General features: G+C 47.1%; 1 protein-coding gene and 1 pseudogene across 1 annotated transcript; both read left to right on the top strand.

The window, feature by feature from the left end:
- Positions 1–2239: 2239 nt before the first annotated feature.
- On the top strand, positions 2240–3109 carry LOC123409103 (annotated as a pseudogene).
- A 10206-nt stretch (positions 3110–13315) lies between these two features.
- Positions 13316–17532, top strand: LOC123413286 (receptor-like protein kinase HERK 1). The gene is made up of 2 exons (XM_045106226.1): positions 13316–13731; positions 14710–17532. Exons 1-2 carry the CDS (start codon positions 13696–13698, stop codon positions 17242–17244), a joined length of 2571 nt encoding a protein of 856 aa, XP_044962161.1. The 5' UTR covers positions 13316–13695; the 3' UTR covers positions 17245–17532.
- Positions 17533–21761: the final 4229 nt, after the last annotated feature.

The raw sequence follows: 21761 nt of genomic DNA on the forward strand, positions 1-21761 counted from the left end.
ATGAGGGGCTTGGAGGAAATGACCTAACATTTTAGCATCAAAGTAGATATCCCAATTTTGTTCAAAAGCAAAGAGAAAAGATAAACATAAAAGGCAACGTTTAATTAATATAGTTTTATTTCAAACGGAGGCAAAACATTTATATCGCTGACTAATTAAGAAGAAGAAAATTTTCTGATGGCTTAACGAAAAGTTGATGAACTGTTACAACATGATTGTATGAGAACTACTCCAAAAACATGAATTTCGGGTGTGTTTGGTTCTAGAACCAAGTGGAATGTCATGGAATGGTTCCATTCCAAAGGAATGGAATGGTTCCATCTTGGTGTTTGGCTAGAAGAGGACGGGGTAGGAGGGAATCGTTTGTCGGCATCAAAACCGGCAGATCTCGGGTAGGGGATCCCGAACTGTGGACCTTGGATCGATTGGTTACAGGAGAGAGGGAGGACAATGTTTACCTAGGTTCGGAACCTCCTGAGGAGTTAAACCCTACGTCCTGCTTGATTATATTGACGTGAATGATGATTACAGAGTCTACCTCGAGATCGTATATGCTAAACCCTAGGTGGTATTTCCCCTACATGGACGAGGACCCCCAGTTTATATAGTTACCAGGAGGGCCTAAGGTTACATACAACTAACCTAATCTACCTTTACTTGGTCATCACGCTAGTCTTCGGGGTTCTCCTATGTGAATACGAGACAATCATATCGCTCGACCCATCATGGAGTCAGCCCATCAGGTCGACCTCTTCGTGGTAAGCCGACTACCTGAGGACCCCTTAATTCCGGACTCCCTTAGTAGCCCCTGAACTAGCCTTCAACGCCCATATGTAGGTGTCTTCGGATGATTACACCAAAGTGTTCGGCTTGCAAGGCGAGTTCCTTCGTCTCTTCCGAACAAGAAATAATGGTCTTGGTCTTCAGCAGACTCGCAATTACCGAAGCATCGCGGGGCCCATGTCCTTAAATTCTGCACAAAGATTAACAATATTTCTTGATTCTCGTGTGCTTTTGTAGGGAAAACACCTTTGGCAATTCTTGACGGAACCGCTTCTTATAGCAAGAGGGGGTAGCTCCCTTTGTAAACAGATCTAAATCATTCTCAAGGCCCCATCGCATCTCAGCCTTGCCAAGAAACCCTAGATCTCTCCAACACTCCTGGAATCATGGTTTGTTCCTCTTCATGTCCCCTCGGTCCCCTTCCACGGGACTGGGCTAGTTGCTCCGTCTCCCTTCTCCGCCTGCGCGAGCTTGAAACGTAGGGATATCTCCCACCGTCAGATCTCACATCCACTCGTGCTGGCCTGACCTCCGTTGATGGGAAGGCCTATGCGGAGAGCTTCCCTTCCCCACACGGGGGAGAGCGGGTTTGCCTCGTTCCTTTCCTGCTGCGAGGGGTGGGGTTCCCTATTCACCCCTTCTTAAGGGGTTTACTAGAATTATACGAGCTGCATCTCCACAATCTCACTCCTGGTTCCATCCTCCATATCTCGGGCTTCGTGACCTTATGCAATATGTTTTTGGGTTGCGAACCCCACTTTGATCTGTGGAGAACATATTTTTGCATCGTTCCTCAAACCACATGAACAACAATCTAGGAAGTGGGCGGAGCCGAAGTGTGGCGTTTAGCCTCCACAGGATACCCAATTGGGACACCGATGAAGGAACTCGACGAGTGGTCTTAAGAGTGGTTCTATATCGAGAACGTTCCCCTATTCGAGCCAATTAGGACGGGCCTTCCCAAATACTCTACAGAGCCTTTGAAGAAGCGTTACAGCTGGAGGCCGAAGAGTCTCTCCTAAGAGGAAAGTTCCGAAGTAAAACAGATCTCCGCTAAGATCAAGGTGCTTGCTCATTGCGGACTAACCATCATTGATGTGATGGCCGCAGTGATTACCCCGTGTGTCCAGCCGCTCCAACAACGCACACATCCCTTGTGGTGCTACAACGGGACGAACGATTCCACTTGATCCAGAAGGCTAGGACCAAAAGACCAGAAAGCCTTAGCGTCCATCCTAGCCGATCTCTTCAAAGGGTAAAAGAAGGTTTTGACCGCCCCTTCACTAAGGAAGGCTATTAGGCATACAACCCCATCGAATACATAAGTGTGCTATTGTTCTATGTTTTCGGGTATTCATGCCCTTTATTGTTTAATTTATAACTTCCACCCCTTCCTTGCAGCCTTGGAAGCGTTGGATCGAGAAGGTGAAATGTCCCGTGCCTCAGCCCGAAGACTATGCGCGCGACGACGATCCCTGGTTTCATGAAGACCCGGAGCTTTCGATCGCTTTCGAGGATGGGGTGTTTTACCAAGAGGGAGTTGATGGGCAGAGGGTATCCCTTATGGACGACAACCCTAGTCCCCTTCCCTCTTCAGGGAGTAAGAGAAAAATGGCGGCCCAACGAGGGGCTACACCTAGGGGTCGTCGGAGCGCTCGCCAAACACGTCCCCGTACAAGATCGGTCAGGGTTCTGTCGAACAAGGACACAATTCCTGAACAAAGGGTGGCGAGAGAAAACCCATCTGCTACTCCAGTGGCAAAAAGGTAAACAGACTAACTTATACTCCTTACGAAGATATCTGTCCTTTCATACTTTCATGACCCTTGACCGACCAATGTAGGAGACGTGCGCAACCTTCCCCACTCAAGGATGGTGTAGAGGTATTAGGTAGTCAACCAAACCCCAGCCCGTCAATGGGCGCCGGAGTTCCCAACACGGGTCCGACCCCCTCGAGTGTTTGGACGGACTATCTGTAACAAACTCTGAATACGAGAGTACCATGAATCATCGGCAATGAAAGAAGGCTCTACGTCATCCATTATTTTCTGAACAAGAGTTTAATGCTCTTAATTCAGCCGATGCATACCTCGGAGCCGCGCGAGTCGACCTTAAAGAAGTGGTCGGGCAAGTGTCTGCCCATTTGCGGGTATGTAACCGACTTTACAATATCCGAACAGAAGTTCGGACCGAGTAGCCCCCGAGCCTTAATTTGGCCGGGGCAGCTGAATTAAGGGTTGTCAATAAGTACCTTTTCAATTTGCAGGTTTTGAAGCAGGAAACGAGAGTTTATCCAAAGATCTTCATCAAATCCAGGCCGATTTAAAGGCTAGTAGGGCCGAGCTGGTAGATGTGAAGAGATTTACCAGAGAAGTCCATAGTAAGGGAGTTGATTTGTATTATGCTAAATTTCCTTTATATATATATATATATATATATATATATATATATATATATTAATAGGCAAACAAATTGTTATAGCAGTTGAATCAATAGGCCAAATGTAGAAAGATCTGGATGCCTCTCGAGAAGGTTAACGATATGTCGAATCATAGCTTGATGCTGATTAGCGTGTAGTGAGGAGATGCCAGGAAGAAAACAACAATCTCAAGGAAAAGAACAAAAAACAAGTTGAGGAAGTTGAGATTTTGAAAACTCAATTGGCGCAAACTCAAGAAGAGAACCAGAGATTTAAAGGCGACATGTACTATAAGTGAAGCTCTGACTTGGAACTGATTCGACCTATATTGTGTTGATCATGAAAACTTGTTTCTTCTTTGGATTAGGTCTTTTGACTGGGCGTCCTGAGGAGGAGGCCACTTCCTTTGGGGGGTTGTTGAAGGAACTGTCTATTGTGCATGAGCGTGTACGGAAGGCTATGCGGAATATGGTCTGAGCTTTATGGCCGGACAAAAATCCTCCGCAAGGGATGTCCGATATTGCCAAGAAGATTGCAATAGCGCGCGATCGCTTCGAACTGTGGAAGACCTCGACATACCGAGAAGGAGCTCGAGATGCATGGGCCATGGTGAAGACCCGCTTTACCCGCCTAGATCCCGAGCATATGGCCAGAGTTGGACAAGTGAGACCAGATGGGAAGTAGATTCCTCCAAGTCCCATGTACGATCAAGTTATGCCCGCCGCGCGCTTGTCGCAAGAAGATTGCACGTTAGATGCTACTCCCTCGGTCCCTAAATATAAGGTGTATTTTTTTGAAGTCAAACTTGTCTAACTTTGACCGTGTTTGTAGACCAAAATATCAAGGTCTAGAATACCAAATCATTATCACTAGATTCATCATGAAATATATTTTTATATTTTATATATTTGGTATGGTAAATATTTATATATTATCTATAATGTTGGTCAAACATAAACATGGTTTGACTTTTAAAAAAACTAATACACCTTATATTAAGGAACAGAGGAAGTATAATAGATCAACTAGACCAATCACCAAGCATGTAACCTCCTGTAATGATATTTGTGTATTAATGCACCTTCCTCCATATTTTGAAAATTCCGTCTTTAATCGTCCATCGGCTTTTACCTCCCCTGTTTATAAACTGGATAGTGTTTCGTACTTTGTATCCTACAAAAGTAGGAATCAAATTTCTGATAACTAGGCAATCTAGCCATGTGTTACTATCAGACAAAAGTTATACGGGTGGATTATGTTGTATTACGACTAGGCATAAGAAACATCTTACACAAAAAATAGCTCCTTAATGGGTTCATTTTCCCGAGGCTGCTACACAGGTGTAGTCCGTAGGGCTGTTTATCCGCTTTACACAGCCAACGGTTGTATGATGTGAAATATGCCGAATACGTGGGCATCGTCCTAGCCGATAAAGTTGTATCTCAAGAAGTGTTAGTTTTTGGCTTTACCCGTCTGAGGTACGTGTCCGAGTGAAACGATCATAACAATCGCAGCGGTGCTCCCTTTACCCTCTAGCCGAATACATTGGGAACATAGAGAGCAAACACAGGAGCGAGGCAACCCAGCATTGCTAAAATCTTAAGTCCAATTGATGCATAAAATGGCAAGAATTGTTATTTTTATTTTAAGATGTATATGTGAACAAGTAGGTATGACAGATATATTGAACAACTTCTATATGGAGCCCCCCGGTGCTACTTGGCATTCCGTTTAACACTGATGATTCGCTACATGTACAAGGGTGTTTGGTTAAGTCGAACATGTCGTAGGAACAACTAATTATCCCTACAGGAAAACATAAAAAATTTGGGTGATACTAAAAAAAGAAAGTGACCAAAAAGGGAGAATGATAATGGTCTAGCCGTAAAAACGTCTAAGGCGAGCTACATTCCATGGGTTCGGCTCGAGGCGGTTGTCTTTGGATTTGCGCATTGATAAACTCCTCCTGTTAAGATTTCATCGATTATGAAAGGGCCCTCCCACTTTGGGTGAAGTTTATGCTTCTGCTTCTCGGGGATACGTAGGACAAGTTCTCCCATGTTATACGCCTTTGCACAGACTTCCCTGCTCTGATAGTACGAAGCTTGTTGTTGATAGAAAGTTGATGGGGACACAACTATGTCGCGCTCGCCTTTCAATGCATCTAGGTCATCTTGCGAATCTAGTTCGGCCTCTTTTCCTCGTACATGTGCACCCGGGGTGCATCGTGTATAATGTCACAGGGGAGGACTGCCTCGGGTTCGTACACCATGAAGAAGGGGGTGTACCATGTGGATCGATTCGGGGTGGTGCGTAGGCCCCATGGCACGGAGTCGAGCTCCTCCACCCATTGGCAATCGGAGTCTTGAAGGGAGCGGACCAACCTGGGTTTAATACCGCTCATAATGAGCCCATTGGCTCTTTCGACTTGTTCGTTGGTCTACGGGTGGTATACAGAGGTGTAATCGAGCTTTATGCCCAGGTTTGCGCAGCAATCTTTTACCTCCTGGGCGGTGAAATTGGATTCGATGTCTGTTTATATGTTGTGTGGAACACCATAACGGTGGACGGCAGTTGAGATGAATTCGATTACTAGCTTAGCCTTGCCCGAGGTGGCCAGCTTTGCCTCGGTCCATTTGATAAATTTGTCCATCATAACCAGGAGGTATTTCTTTTTCTTGGTCCCCCCTTTAAGTGAGCCGACCATGTCCAGACCCCAGACCACGAAAGGGCAAGTGATCGGAATAGTTCGAAGAGCTATTGGGGGCATGTGGCTTTGGTTTGCAGAGAGTTGACACCCCGTATAACGTTGAATGAGTGGGTGGGCGTCTTCTCGGGCCGTTGGCCAGTAGAATCCGGCTCGAAAAGCCTTGCTGATCAGGGCCCGTGCTTCTGCATGGTGACCACCCATACTGGCGTGTACCTCGGCCAAGAGCTTCCTTCCTTCTTCCTCGGATATGCACCGCTGGAGTACTCCCGTGGTGCTCTTTTTGCATAGCTCGCCCTCGTGGACCTTATAAGTCTTATCAGCGGATGATACGTCGCGCCTCGGCTTGGTCGTCGGGCAGCTCCTTGCGTAATAAATAAGCAAGGAAGGGTTCGGTCCACGACGCAATTATGGCCACGACCTCATGGACCGAGGGCGTTTCTTCGATTGAAGACCCGCTGATGACTTGATCATCATGTTCGGTCATTGGGGGTACCACCAGCTCTTCGCCATCAGCCCCTGTGTGGACCGTCTCGTCCTGCCATACTACGGATGGCTTGAATAGCCGCTCCAGGAAGATGTTGCTAGGGATGGGGTCCCACTTCGCGCTTAAGTGGGCGAGCACGTCCGCTGCCTGGTTCTTGTCCCTTGAGACATGGTGAAACTCTAATCCTTCAAATCGTGACAATATTTTGAGGACGACGTTCCTATAAGACGCCATTTTTTGGATTCTTTGCGTCGAATTCGCCGTTGATTTGTGAAATGGCAAGATTAGAGTCTCCTCGTACTTCGAGCCGCTGAATGCCCATTGAGGCTGCCATCCAAAGACTGTGTAGCAGGGCTTCCTATTCGGATGCGTTGTTTGAATCGGCATACGTGATTTGTAGCGCATACCGAACATTGTCCATAGCGGGGGATGTGAGAATCACTCCAGCCCCCAGCCCGACGAGGGTTTTGGACCCATCGAAGTACATGGTCCACTGAGCATAAAGTGTTATACTCTCTAGGGAGTTCGGCTTTGGTCCATTGCGCCACGAAGTCAGCCAGGGCCTGAGATTTAATGGTCCGTCGACGTTTGTAGGTGATCTCTAAAGGCAGGAGCTCGATGGACCATTTTTTTATTTGGCCAGTGGCATCTTTATTGTTTATGATATCTTTCAGCGGAACTTCCGAAGTCACAGTGATCGCACACTCCTGGAAATAGTACAAAAGCTTCTGTGATGCCATGAACAGTGTATATGCGATCTTTTGGTAGTGTGGGTACCTCGTTTTGCATGGGGTGAGGACTTCAGATACGTAGTAGACTGACCTTTGAATCCGTAGTTGTTTGCCCTCAGCTTCTCGTTCTACGATGAGTACTGCGCTGACGACTTGATTGGTGGCCAAGATGTATAGCAACATCGGCTCCCCTATGAAGGGTGCTGCTAGCATAGGGTTGCTGGCTAATATTGCCTTGATGTCCTCCAAAGCCGTTGTGGCCTCATCGGTCCACTTGAAATCTTAGTTTTCTTAAGCAGCCGGTACAATGGAAGGGCCTTCTCGCCTAGACGAGATATGAATCGGCTTAGAGCTGCCACACAGCTTGCCAATTTTTGGACGTGTTGTAGCTTTGTTCGTGCCGCGAGCTGTGACAATGCTCGTATTTTGGTCGGATTAGCTCTGATTCCTCTTTGTGATATAATAAATCCAGGGAGTTTGCCGGCGGGGATGCTGAAGATGCATTTATCTGGATTAAGCCGAATATCGTACTCCCGTAAATTGGCGAAGGTCTTCGTGAGGTCGTCCACCAGCTGGTTGACATGTCTAGTCTTGACGACGACATCGACGACATATGCCTCTACTGTTTTTCATATTTGTTTCCCCAAGGAAGTTTGAATCATGCGCTGATAAGTGGCGTTCGCGTTTTTCAGTCTGAACGTCATTGTGTTAAAGTAGAATAGCCCATAGGGTGTTATGAATGCGGTTGCCGCCTGATGGGATTCCTTCATTTTGATCCCATGGTATCCGGAGTAGGCGTCAAGGAAGCATAGGGAATCATGACCGACTGTGGCGTCAATAATTTGATCTATTCGGGGCAAGCTTTGTTTAGGTCTTTAAAATCGACACATAGCCGCCAAGATTTATCCTTCTTTGGTACCATGACCAAGTTTGCCAACTAGTCGGGGTGTTTAATGTCCCTGATAAAACCGGCTTCAGTAGTTAGCCAGCTCTTCGCCCATGGCTTGACGTTTAGGCTCGGAAAATCGGCGCAAGGCATGTTTGACGGGTTTGAAACCTGCTATTTTGTTTAGGCTGTGCTCTGCCACCCCCCGAGGGATTCCTGGCATGTCTGATGGGTGCCAGTCGAATATATCCCAATTTTCACGCAGAAAAGCGCCTAGTGCTTCGTTGATTTCGGGATCCAATTTGTGCCCCCAATTGATGCTATTTTATTGGGGTCTCTCGGGTGTACCTGGAATTTGACGATTTCCTCGGTCGGTTTGAAGGATGAGGACTTGGGACGCTTTCCGAGGATCGCATCGTTTTTGTCCACCACGACACGTAGTGCCGTGAGTTCTTCTGCGGCGAGGGTCCTTGACAGTACTTCCAAGGCGAGGGATGCCGTTTTGTTTTCGGCCCGAAGGTCTCTTTTGGGGTCGCTATTTACCGTGATCACTCTATTCGGCCCTGACATCTTTTATTTCATGTACCCGTAATGGGGTATGGCCTGGAACCGTGTGAAGGCTTCACGCCCAGCAATGCGTGGTAACCACTATGGAAGGCGACAATATGAAAGAGTAGCTCCTCGGATCTATAATTATCGAATGTGCCGAACACCAGTCGAGCACTACTCGTCCTGTGCAGTGGGCCTCTTTTCCGGGGACGATACCCCGGAAGGTGGTTGTGCTTGGCTTGATTCTAGATTGGTCGAACTGCAGTTTTTCAAGCGTATCCTCGTAAATGAGGTTGAAGCTGCTGTCCGCGTCCATCAATACCTTGTTGAGTCTGAAGCCTTCGACTATGGGGTTTAGGACTAGGGCGGCAGGGGCCCGTCCTGTGCTGGTCATCGGCTCGTCATCCTGGTCGAATGTGATAGGTGTATTCGACCATGGGTTTGTCGCTGCTACATGATGGATTTGATGGAGCTCCCTAAAGGCTCACTTTCTCTAACCATTAGATGTGAACGTCTCATAGATTGTTAATATCTCTTTAGTTGTATCCATTGTTGAGGAAATGTTAACCGGTAGCTGCTCGGTTGGATGGTGAGTAGGGGATTAATAGGCTAATCGGCAAGTTAATCGGCCATTTAATGAGTTAATCGGGCGATTTATCAGTTAATCGGATACTCGGTGACCCAACGAATAGGGATTAATCGGCAAGTTAACTAGTTAATCGGACGAATTCTTGAACAGGGGTTGTATCCGGTGGTATCATTGGCCAGCGCTCCGTGCGTGATGCGATGAGGATAGTCTCTTCGCTTTTTGCGACCTGCCTGAGGACCCAACATGCTCTAAGGCTATGGGTGGAGGTTGATTCAGGCGGGGCGGAATGTATGTGGCATGCCTCATCTAGTAGTACGTCGAGGACCAATTTAGCCTGCATCCGAGTTCTTTTTGCCGAGTTTCCAATTGCGACCGGCCTCCTCACCGTGGGTGTGCGTCTTTTCTGGATTGGTCTGGCGAGGCTAGGGTCGCTGCACATTTGCTGAATTTGCAAAGTACTTTCCCTGGCGTGGTATTTGGGCACTATGTTCGACCGCTCGGAGAAGGATTGAATCCGGCGACGAGAGAGGGTGTTGAGGATGCCCTTATCGTGCCAATGCTGTTGGAAAGCGTGAATAAGCTTCCGCTCGTCGCGACCCCCGGTCTTGTTGCCGAGGAGGAATATGGCCCAGAAGTGGTGTACTAATTCCCCTGGCTTCTGCGTGACTTCGTCCGTGCCCACAGAGCCGTACTCTTCCGTCTTGTTCTCGGTATGGGTGGTGGGTGGGGAAAGATTTTGGATTCCCATGGTTTGCGGGCAGGAAACCTTGATAGACGCGCTCCCGATTAGGTTGCATGCTGGGCCTTCCGCTGTCCCTGACGCGTTGTTAGGGCGAGGTAGATTTTCTGGACAGTTGGATTAGTCCGGAAGATCGCTGACTGGGACATAGACCATTCCCAGCTCAGGTAATTGATGCCGGGAGCCCGTGCCTGGGCATTCGACGATCTTTGTCAGGTGCGTAATGGGTGGAATATAAATTTCCCTATCGTCAGGTCTAAGTCCGAGCTGGTCATAGACTGTAACTTGGTCGTTCGTCATCCCCATGACTTGCATCTGATCGAGTAGCTTGTGTAACATGAGTATTTCAGCGGGGCTTGTATCACTTGATTGTTCGGGTTCAGCCCGTGTTGCTGATCCTCTGGTGGCGTTCGAGATTGCTTCCGGAGTGTTCTTGGTCAAGTCGCGCTCTGGTGTAATCACCGCGCCGAGCTCTAGGGACGAGGTGGGGACGAAGATCGTCCTGGTGGTGAGGTCTGCGGTTCCCGACGCTCAAGTGTCGGGGGCCGCGAGTTCCTCGAGAGAAGTTAAAAGTCTTGTTAACGCAAGATCTCCCCGGGGGTGAGCGGTGAACTCTAGGTTCCCGGACCTAACTTCCTGACTGGGGGCGAACTTAGCGACCATGCCGAGGTGGCTGGCCGGATTGGCGTGCAAAACCACTCTTCCGAAGGCAAAAATTTGTCCGAAGACGAAGACGTCCTTGTTAATGATCCTTTACTGATGACTAGGCGCGCCATCGATCCTTCAGCGGTCCAACTAGTGGAACTCTCAATGAAAGCACCAATGTCAACGTCAAAACCGACGGATCTTGGGTAGGGGGTCCCGAACTACGGACCTTGGATCGATGGGTTACAAGAGAGAGGGGGAGACAATGTTTACCCAGGTCCGGGCCCTCTTGAGGAGGTACAACCCTACGTCCTGCTTGATTATATTAATGTGGATGATGATTACAGATTCTACCTCGAGATCGTATATGCTGAACCCTAGGTGGTATTTCCCCCTACATGGACGAGGACCCCCGGTTTGTATAGTTACCGGGAGGGACTAAGGTTACATACAACCGACCTAATCTACCTTTGTGAATACGAGACAATCGTATCGCGCGACCCATCATGGAGTCAGCCCATCAGGCCGACCTCTTCGTGGTAAGCCGACTACCTGAGGACCCCTAAATTCCGGACGCCCTCACCGTTCCTGGGACAGAATGGCAAAAAGTTATGCGATGCCGAATTTGAGGAACAACTCCAAACTGACTACAACATGCGGCATGACCTAGGTGTCGAGGTCAATTTGAGAAGCGGTCCGACCAAAGTCTTCGGCCCTCTCGTCTCCCCCTCTGGCGGCCTAGTTTGTTCATCCGTTGATGCGGAACGACGGCGGCTTGGTGGCACAGAACTGGGAGCGATGGTCCTTGGTGGACTTGAAGCTCGACGGATGGACAACCTCCTGGAGGAAACATATGGTTACTTGTGTTGCTTCCGCGGGCATGTGTTGCTCAACCGTGGCGACCCTTCCTGCCGCTTGGAGCGGCTGCTCCTGGCCATGGCTCCTGGTGCTTGGAGCGGCTACTCCCAACTGCGGCCAACGTCGCATGAACGCGACTCCCGATGCTTGGAGTGGATTTTTCCGATGGCTTACGAGGTTGTGGGGTCGTGGGAGCGAACGGTTCCATGTGGTCCGCTCGAATTGAAGAAATCACTTGGGACGACATAATCAAGGAATATGTCATTCTCTGGAATTAGGTGGTTTCGATTTCTTCGACCATCCAAACATCCGAATGGGTTCTGGGAACGGAACCGACCCATACCGTTTCACTTGATGACATAAAGCAAACATACCCTTCGACGATCACCTTGGCAGGTGAGCAAACTCTCCCTATCCGGCTATAACCACAGACCTTTGACACATGAATCGCAAACATCATAAAGGTGCACCACCGAAAACACACCCAAAAAGACATCAGCCAGCACAACTATAAAAGAAGAGAATCATCCAGCAAGCAGCCACAAAATAGCTTCTTTGTGGCTCCACTCTTGTTGCCTCTGCTCACGAATGATCTCCCTTCAAGGATGTTGGAACCATGTTTAACAGGGGAATTAAAATGTTTTGATTGTTGAGTACTGGTCGCGCTTCTTAGTCCATCCCTAAAGGTATTGGTTCCTTTTCCGGAAATCCCTTTTGGAGCTGGGCCTCCAATGAGGCCTCCAAATTCAACTTTGAAACTTTATCAAAATTCATATTTTTACATTTTAAAAAATCTGAAAAAAATACAGATATACATGAAGATACAACATACATGTGTGTAAATTTTCAGTTTAAAATACATTGAAATGAGGGCTATGCAAAAAAGATAAATCTAGGGTTGTTTAACACATGATACTATTCATCCTCCGATGCCATAAATTTGTCTTTTTCATACAGGTTGCAACTCAAGGTATTTCATCATGAATTTTTACATACATGTGGGTTACATCCTTACATACATGCATATTTTTTTCAGAAATTTTTTAAACCATAAAAAATTGAATTTAAATTTTTCAAAAATAAAGGCCTTCATGGAGCTAGGCCTCCAAAACGCCTCTCTCTTCCTTTTCTTGCTACAAACTTTCATTAGGTTACGTGGAAGAGAAAATAAACATTCAAACTAAAATAAAATAAACTAAAATAAAATAGAGCACAGCATTACCATTTGATTCATCTCGTTTTTTGTCGTGAGACGTGAGGAGCACAAATACCAGGCAGGAACTGAAAATGCGTTGAACAGGGGGATGGGGGCATGCACGCGTGGTATGGTGGTCAAACGAACGCATCGATGAAAATACCGATTTCGTTTTGTGGAGTCAGTCCAGAACGCTTCCGCCCCCCCCCCCCCCCCCCCCACCACCACACGCTCTCTTCATTCAGTGGCGCACCACTCTCCCTCCCTCCCTCCACGAACAGAAGCGATTCTACTTACGGCAGCGATTTCTTTTCCGAAAAAAGAAGAAGAAATGTGCTGTGTTTCGTTTGTCAAAGAGGACCCAAAGGCGCGATCGCTTCTTGGGGTCGAGAAAAGATATGATCATATGACACACTTTTCCAGGCATGTCATGTGGACGGCTTACCGTGCAAGCCACTGTTCCCTCACCGCTGGTTGTGTTGTGTTCCCGTTGCATCCCTCAACTCATGTAAGTGCAGGGAGAAAGCAGGGCTTCGGCTTTGCGCCAAATAGTAACACGGTTAGGTTAGGATTAGGTTCGGGCTGGCCATGTGCATGTGCATGTGCATGATTCCCCAAATTCAGCCACCGCCGAACACCAGCCGCGATGGACGCAATAATCAGACTGGAGAGCTTCCGCATATAACTGAACTAAACTAAACTAAACTAGTAGTCCTACTTAAACTAAATCAAGCTCATCAGCACCGTCTCTGTCAGCTCAGTCTTTGCTGAATCGAACCTAGCTGTTATTATTCCTTCCCAACAAGGTGGCAGCTCACCTCCCTCCCCTCGCCTTAACTCCCGTCTCTCTCTCCCTCCCTCTCTCCAGCCTAGCGTTTTCTTGCTCCGTAAAGCTGAAAACTGCTCCAGGTCCAAGAAAAAAGCCACCTTTATCTCCCCCCTTTCCTTGCCGGCTCGCTCCGGACGGCGGTGACGGTGGTGGGCTCTGCCTCTTCTTGAGGCGCTTCTCCGGAGCATTTGCTGGCCCGGCTCGGGGCTGCTCGGACCCCGGAGGCTGTGGGAGCGGTTGGCGGCGGAGGGGCGTCGATCTCGGCCGGATCTCGGCGAATGCCCGCCGCGGGGCGCTCCGGTGGACCGGGGCAGGTGCGTGCGTCTCGCGGATCCAGCTTCTTCTTTCTTGTGTGTTTTCACGAGCGTGCTGTTCTTGTCGGCCTTCTTCATTTCTGTTGCTGTTTCTTCTTTCTTTCCCCTCCGGATTAATAGCGGTGTGGTTTTTTTTTACCATCTACTCCGTATTAGGAAAGGAAAATCTGTAGGAGTGCTGCTCTTTTCGCTCTGATTTGAAGCTGGCCATGGAAATGCCTTCAACCTCACAAATGGAAGAGTAACGAGATAGTAGAATGCAAGATGCAATCTCCTAGTCGTAGTAGGTAAAAAGGAAAATATATGGAGCAGAAACTCTGAATATTCACATATTCCTCATTATTTTATACGGAGTAGAATAAATTCGGCGCTTGTTGCCAACATCAAGCAGCAACGGTGGTCTGGTCCATACCTCCTCTCAACCTCTCACACCGTCATCTTCTCCCAAATCGGCGCCGCCGAGCACTTACGTACCCCCTGTCTTGGCTGGCGCCGCCCAGCACGCCTCGAGGCTACCATCCAGCATTGGGGAGATACTATTCCCACCTAGACTGATGTCTTCTTGTTAACGAACCCCCGTTGGTCTTGGTCTTTCTCGCTGTGAGCAAACAAATCCAGTTCTTCATTCTGGGAAGTGTGAAGAACGCCTCCATAGTTAGGGTTCGGTTTGCCTTTTTTTTTTAATTGCTTCGTCCTGATCTCAGTGGGGGTCCTATGGTGTGATCCCATGGGCTTAGGACTAGTTCGGTTCGGCATGCGAGTGGATGCCTCTTTTGGCGCTGTTCTGTATATCTGATGTTCTTGCCTTACTATCCGTTATACTTCCTCTGTACCTAGATAATTGTAGTTGCCAGTGTCCTTGTGCTTTACTAATTCCTGAATGTTTCTGCATCCATCTTTGATAAGCTTATTAGAGGATAATAGCTTGAAATTGTACATGCCATCTCAAACATTGTGCACATTTTTTTTGTAACTCAGGTCAACATTATGACGGGGAGGAGGAAGCTGCATGTGGTGACTTTGGCGATCTTGTGTTTCTGGTCATCTGCTGGGGTCTGCAAAGCACAAACAGTGGATTTCAAGCCTGCCGACAGCTACCTGGTTGACTGTGGGTCTGCCAAGGGCACCACGGTTCTCGGGAGGAACTTCGCTGCCGATGGGGCATCTCCGGTGACCGTGTCCACCTCCCAAGATATCCTTGCCGGCACCTCGGCCAACGGGGTGTCTTCGTTCGACAACCCGGTGCTTTACCAGACCGCCCGCATCTTCACGAGCCCGTCATCCTATACTTTTCCTATCCAGAAGCAGGGGCGGCATTTTGTTCGTCTCTACTTCTACCCCTTCATCTACCAGACTTATGATCTCTCCACCGCCAAGTTCACCGTGTCGACCCAAGATGTGCTCCTGCTCAGCGATTTCCAGCAGCCGGACAAGACGGCCCCTCTGTTCAAGGAATACTCTTTGAACATCACCCGTGACCAGCTTGTCATTTCCTTCAAGCCGTCAAACGGAATTGCATTCATCAACGCAATTGAGGTGGTTTCTGTTCCAGATGATCTCATAGCCGATGTAGCCAATATGGTCAACCCTGTGCAGCAGTACAGCGGTTTGACTACACAGTCACTGGAGACGGTGTATCGTGTCAACATGGGTGGTCCGAAGGTCTTCCCAAGCAATGACACCCTCTCGAGGACTTGGCAGAAGGATCAGAAGTACATACTGAACCCCAGTGTGACCAAAACTGCTCAATATGGCAAGGCTATCAACTACAGGAATGGCGGGGCAACTCCACTGACGGCCCCAGATATTGTGTACAGTACAGCTACGGAATTGGCTGCTTCAAACACATCCAACGCACTTTTCAACATGACATGGCAGTTTGATGTGGATGCAGGCTTTAGCTATCTGATAAGATTTCACTTCTGTGATATAGTCAGCAAGGCATTGAACCAGCTCTACTTCAATGCATATGTGGGAGGCTTCTTTGCACAGCATGATCTTGATCTCTCAGAGCAATCAGTGAATCAACTGGCTACAGCTATCTATGTTGATGTGGTTCTTTCTTCCAATGATGCATCTAGCAAGCTCAGCATCAGTATTGGTCCATCCACTTTGAACAATGCATTGCCTGATGGGATTCTGAATGGCCTTGAGATTATGAAGATGGGCAGTGGCTCTGGTTCTGCTTTCACTGTTGGGAATAATGGTTCAAACAAAAAGTTGCCCATAATTATTGGCTCAGTCCTTGGGGTTGTTGGGCTTCTGATAATCATCCTTGTCGTGGTACTGCTTTGCCGGAGGAAGAAGACCGATGACAAGCAGCACTCCAAGACCTGGATGCCTTTCTCTATCAATGGGCTCACGTCTCTCAGTACAGGAAGTAGAACTTCTTATGGTACTACACTAACATCAGGCCTGAATGGAAGCTATGGATATCGCTTCGCCTTCAATGTGCTCCAAGAAGCAACAAACAATTTTGATGAGAACTGGGTCATTGGAGTCGGAGGTTTTGGGAAAGTCTACAAGGGAGCGTTGAGGGATGACACAAAGGTTGCTGTGAAGCGAGGAAACCCCAAGTCTCAGCAAGGTCTCAACGAGTTCCGGACCGAGATCGAACTCCTTTCACGTCTGCGTCACCGTCACCTGGTGTCTCTGATTGGGTACTGTGATGAAAGGAATGAGATGATCTTGGTCTACGAGTACATGGAGAACGGGACCGTCAAGAGCCACCTATATGGTTCAGACAACCCCTCACTCAACTGGAAGCAGCGCCTGGAGATCTGCATTGGAGCAGCAAGGGGGCTACACTATCTTCACACTGGTTCTGCAAAGGCCATTATCCACCGTGATGTCAAGTCTGCAAACATCTTGCTTGATGAGAATCTCCTTGCCAAAGTCGCTGACTTTGGGCTGTCAAAGACTGGGCCCGAGCTGGATCAAACTCATGTCAGCACTGCAGTGAAGGGTAGCTTTGGGTACCTTGACCCTGAATACTTTCGGAGACAGCAGCTGACTGAGAAGTCAGATGTCTACTCCTTCGGCGTTGTCATGCTGGAGGTGCTCTGCGCGAGGCCGGTGATTGACCCTTCGCTCCCAAGGGAAATGGTGAACTTGGCAGAGTGGGGAATGAAGTGGCAGAAGAGAGGGGAGCTGCATCAGATCGTTGACCAGAAGCTTTCCGGCGCGATCAGGCCGGACTCTCTAAGGAAGTTCGGCGAGACGGTGGAGAAGTGCCTGGCGGACTACGGCGTGGAGCGGCCGTCGATGGGGGACGTGCTCTGGAACTTGGAGTATGTCCTGCAGCTCCAGGACGCGGATTCTTCGACCGTGTCGGACGTGAACAGCATGAACCGGATCGTCGACCTGTCGTCGCAGGTTCAGCACGTCGGTGCCATGGAGAGCATCAGCGTGACGATGGCGGAGGACGGAGCTTCGCACGAGCCTGACCACGACCTCTCCGACGTGTCGATGAGCAGGGTTTTCTCTCAGCTGATCAAAGCCGAGGGGAGGTGAAAACGCGCCTGATGATCTGTAGGGTACCGTTAGGGGTGTGAGCAAGCCTTGGATTTTTTTTCTTTTCTTGTTGAAGTTTACCTGAAACGTGTCACGTGTAATTGGTTGTTTCATCCCTTGTAATTGTGTACTGAACTACGGTTTCGATTTCTGATGGCCTTACCCAGTTCTGTGGGCACACGATTTAGCAGATATAGGCATCTTCTTGTATGGAATCTACTGTATTTGGCTGTGGCCATATTTATGTACCGATGATGATGATCCGGCTAAACGCTGGATTTTGGAGCCGGTGCACTCTCCTCTCTTGTGTGGTAGTAACAAAATTATCATGCTGAGTGGCAGCTAATTTTTTTTTTGAAAAGGAGGCAGTGTCCCGGCCTCTGCGTCGAGTGATGCATGCAGCCATTTATTAATATGAAAGCCAAGTCTCAAAAGAGTACAAATGAGTCGGAAAAAAGAGTAAAGAAAGATACACGACGTTTAACGCGCCACAACCGGAGATGATAATAAATGTAGGTGGTGAAAAAAGTGGCCTCTGCGTCGAGTGATGTATGCAGCCATTTATTAATATGAAAGCCAAGTCTCAAAAGAGTACAAATGAGTCGGAAAAAAGAGTAAAGAAAGATACACGACGTTTAACGCGCCACAACCGGAGATGATAATAAATGTAGGTGGTGAAAAAAGTGTAAAGAAAGATACACGGCGTTTAACGCGCTACAACCGGAGATGATAATAGACGTAGATGCCTAGCCACCTATCCTATTAATATGTCGCCATCCAAACCGGTTAAAAATACCCTGAGCTACCATCTCCCATCGGATACACCCAGTAACCATAGGTTCCCTGGCTTCCACAAGAGTGAGTAAGGACCACGTGCGGATCAAGGCAGTAGCCCTGAATATGACCAGCGAAAAGTTAATATGACATTGTCTGTTAAACACTAAGTCATTCCTGCAATTCCATACAGCCCATAAAAATGCACATGATCCTACGCGGATAAGTTGAGCAGTTTCCCCATCAAACCCCTTTAACCACGTCCCAAATAACGTGTTTATGCTATTAGCTGGGACGATGTTGAAAGCAATGTGAAGTGAGCGTCATAGAAGTTTAGCCATTGGGCATTCAAGAAAGAGATGCTTAATAGTTTCGTTATTGTTACAGAAGCTGCATCTTTGGTTGCCTTTCCACCTACACTTTGCTAAATTGTCCTTCGTTAGAATAACCCCTTTGTGAACAAACCACATAAAGATCTTAATTCTAAGAGGAACTTTGACCTTTCATATATGCAAAGATTTTGAGATAGGCGTTGAATCTATGAGATGCAAATACATAGATTTTATCGTAAAGATTCCGTTAGCGGTCAACTTCCAATGGACACTATTGGGACAATTAGAAAGTGTGATGTCCATCAACCGTCTGACAAGATGCAACCAGCTAATCCATCTCTTACCCAACAAGGCTCTACGGAACTGAATATTTAGAGGAGACTCACTTAATATTGACGCAACAGACGCCTGTCTACGTTGTGTAATATGGTACAGCTGCGGATACTGAATGGCTAAAGGCGTCTCCCCTAACCAAGTATCTTCCTAGAACCTAGTCGATTCACCATTTCCAATGACAAACCTAGTTCTGTTGAAAAATGCATTTTTAGACCTCATCAAACCCTTCCAGAATGGAGAGTTAGTTGGTAGTGCTGTGACCTGAGCCAACGTCTTGTTTTGTAAGTAGTTATTCATCAGAATCTGTACACACGTCCCTTCTGTCTCTGTACAAAGCCTAAACAACCATTTACTGAGTAAACATTTGTTTTTAATCTCTAAATTTTCAATCCCTATACCCCCTTGCTCTTTAGGCCTACAAATAATATCCCATCTTGTAAGTCTATACTTGGTCTTAACCTCATCACTCTGCCAGAAAAACCGAGACCGATAGAAATCCATCCTTTTCCGCACCCCGAGAGGCACTTCGAAAAAGGATAAGAGAAATATAGGCATGCTTGATAATACCGAATTAACAAGTACCAGCCATCCTCCATAGGATAAAAGCTTGCCTTCCCAGCAACTTAGCTTTTTTTAAACCGATCTTCGATACATTTCCATTCCTTATTTGATAGTTTTCGGCGATGGACAGGAATCCCTAGATAAGTGAAAGGTAAATTCCCACTTGCACAACCGAACAACTGACTATAAGCGTGTTGTCCAGTTTTGGCATTCCCAAAACAAAACAATTCACTTTTGTTAAAATTAATCTTCAGCCCAGATAGCTGCTCAAATAAGCATATAATTAGTTTCATATTTCTGGCTTTGCTAATATCATGCTCCATAAAAAGCATCGTGTCATCCGCATACTGTAGGATAGAGACGCCTCCATCGACAAGATGTGGGATTAGTCCCCCTACAAGGTCCTTCTCATTGGACCGTTTAATCAATAGTGCTAACATGTCTCCAACAATGTTGAATAAAATAGGTGACATTGGATCACCTTGTTTGAGACCCTTCAATGTCTGGAAGAAATGACCCACATCATCATTTACTTTGATACCGACACTTCCCTTTTTTATAAAACAGTCGACATGCTTTCGCCAAAGCTCATCGAACCCCTTCATGCGTAAGGTTTGTTGCAGAAAAGACCATTTAACTCTATCGTATGCTTTTTCAAAATTCACTTTGAAGATAACCCCGTCAAGTTTCTTCGAGTGAATTTCATGTAAAGTTTCATGTAAGACAACGACCCCTTCTAGGATATTACGTCCAGACATAAAAGTTGTTTGCGTAGATTGCACCACCGATTGGGCCATCTTAGCCAACCTATCCGTTCCCACCTTTGTGAAAATCTTGAAACTAACATTTAGCAAACAGATTGGACGAAATTGTTCAATACGCGTCGCTCCCTCCTTCTTTGGTAACATCGTTATAGTACCGATATTCAAATGAAAGAGTTGTAGGCGACCATGGAACAGGTCATGAAACATTGACATAAGATCTTTCTTAATGATATGCCAACATTTCTTATAGAACTCAGCCGGAAACCCATCCGGACCGGGAGCTTTGCCATTCTTCATATTCCCAATAGCATCTAGCACCTCTTTCTCCGAGAAACGAGCGGATAAGATCTCATTGTCAGCGTCTCCAACTTGAGGAATATCCGCAATTTGATGCTCATCCATAGACACACTACTATGGTGAGGAGCACCAAATAACTGTTTATAATAATTAGAGATGTACAATTTTAGATTGTCATGACCTACTATTGTACCCTCATCTTGTTCGAGCTGTAAAATTCTCTTTTTCCTATGTTTGCCATTTGCAATGAAGTGGAAAAATTTAGTGTTATTATCCCGTGCACTATCGCCCGCACTTTGGCTCTAAGTGCCCATTTCATCTCCTCCTCCCTAAGGAGGACTCGGAGGCGTTGTTCAGCCTCATGCTTCAGCGCCCGTTCATTGGCATCCAAAATACCTATCTCTGCCTTACGATCGAGATCCTCTATAAGTGTGAGAAGCCTGTTCTGCTCATCCTTATAACTCCCGGATACATTCTTGGACTAACCCCGAAGGTATTGTCTAAGATGATGTATCTTGTTTTGCCATCTTTCGACACTGGATGCCCCACCCAGGTCCATGTTCCATTCCCTTGCAATCATATCGGTGAATCCCTCCCGTGTGAACCAGCTTGATTCAAAAGAGAATCCATGTTTGTTGCCCATATGATTTGCATCACCAGAGTCCAGCAAAAGTGGAGTATGGTCCGAGATCGCTCTTTGAAGTGCTCTAACAGTTACTAGTGGGAACTTCAGTTCCCAATCCGTTCAAGTAAGCACCTGGTCCAATTTTTCAAACGTCTGGTTTTCTAGAGAATTGGCCCATGTGAATTTCCTGCGAGAGAGCTCTGTCTCCCTTAGACCCAGGCTCTCAATGATTGTGTTAAACATGAATGGCCATCTGCCATCAAAATTATCATTACTCTTTTCATGAGGTCTCCTAATAATATTAAAATTGCCCCCAACCAAGATTGGTAATTTCTCGTCGCAAATCCGTACCAGATCAGCGAGAAAATCAGGCTTAAGCTCCGGCTGAGCTGCACCATATACAGCTACAACCGCCCGTTGAAATCCATCACCATTAGATCTAATCTTGAATTTAACCGCAAAATCCCCCAACACCACTTCCCTCACTTGAAGGGTGTCACATCAAACTCCAAGTAAGATCCCACCAGACCTTCCTCTTGGAGGGAGGCAGTGCGAGTCAAACTCAACCCCAGCAGATAACGAGCTTAAGAATTGAGAAGTAAAATTATCCCTCCCTATCTCCATAAGCGCGATAAAATCAAGCTGATGCTCTAATGTAGCCTCTCTAGAAATCTGATTTTAGCCAAGTCTCTAAGACCTCTGCTATTCCAAAAAATTCCTCTCATCAATCATCATAGAATTTTTTGGTAGTCTTAAATCTAGCACTACTACGTACCGCAGAAACCGGATATACTTTCCGTTTCCAGGGCCGTTTTGGCTTTTCTTCA

This window comes from Hordeum vulgare, chromosome 7H (genome assembly GCF_904849725.1).
Source record: "Hordeum vulgare subsp. vulgare chromosome 7H, MorexV3_pseudomolecules_assembly, whole genome shotgun sequence".
Classification (NCBI taxonomy): Eukaryota; Viridiplantae; Streptophyta; class Magnoliopsida; order Poales; family Poaceae; genus Hordeum; species Hordeum vulgare.

Coding starts and splice junctions, on each gene's coding strand:
- LOC123413286 (XM_045106226.1), top strand. CDS start 13,696: ATGCCCGCCGCGGGGCGCTCCGGTGGACCGGGGCAG. Junction 13,732..14,709: donor GCTCCGGTGGACCGGGGCAG/GTGCGTGCGTCT, acceptor TTTGTAACTCAG/GTCAACATTATGACGGGGAG.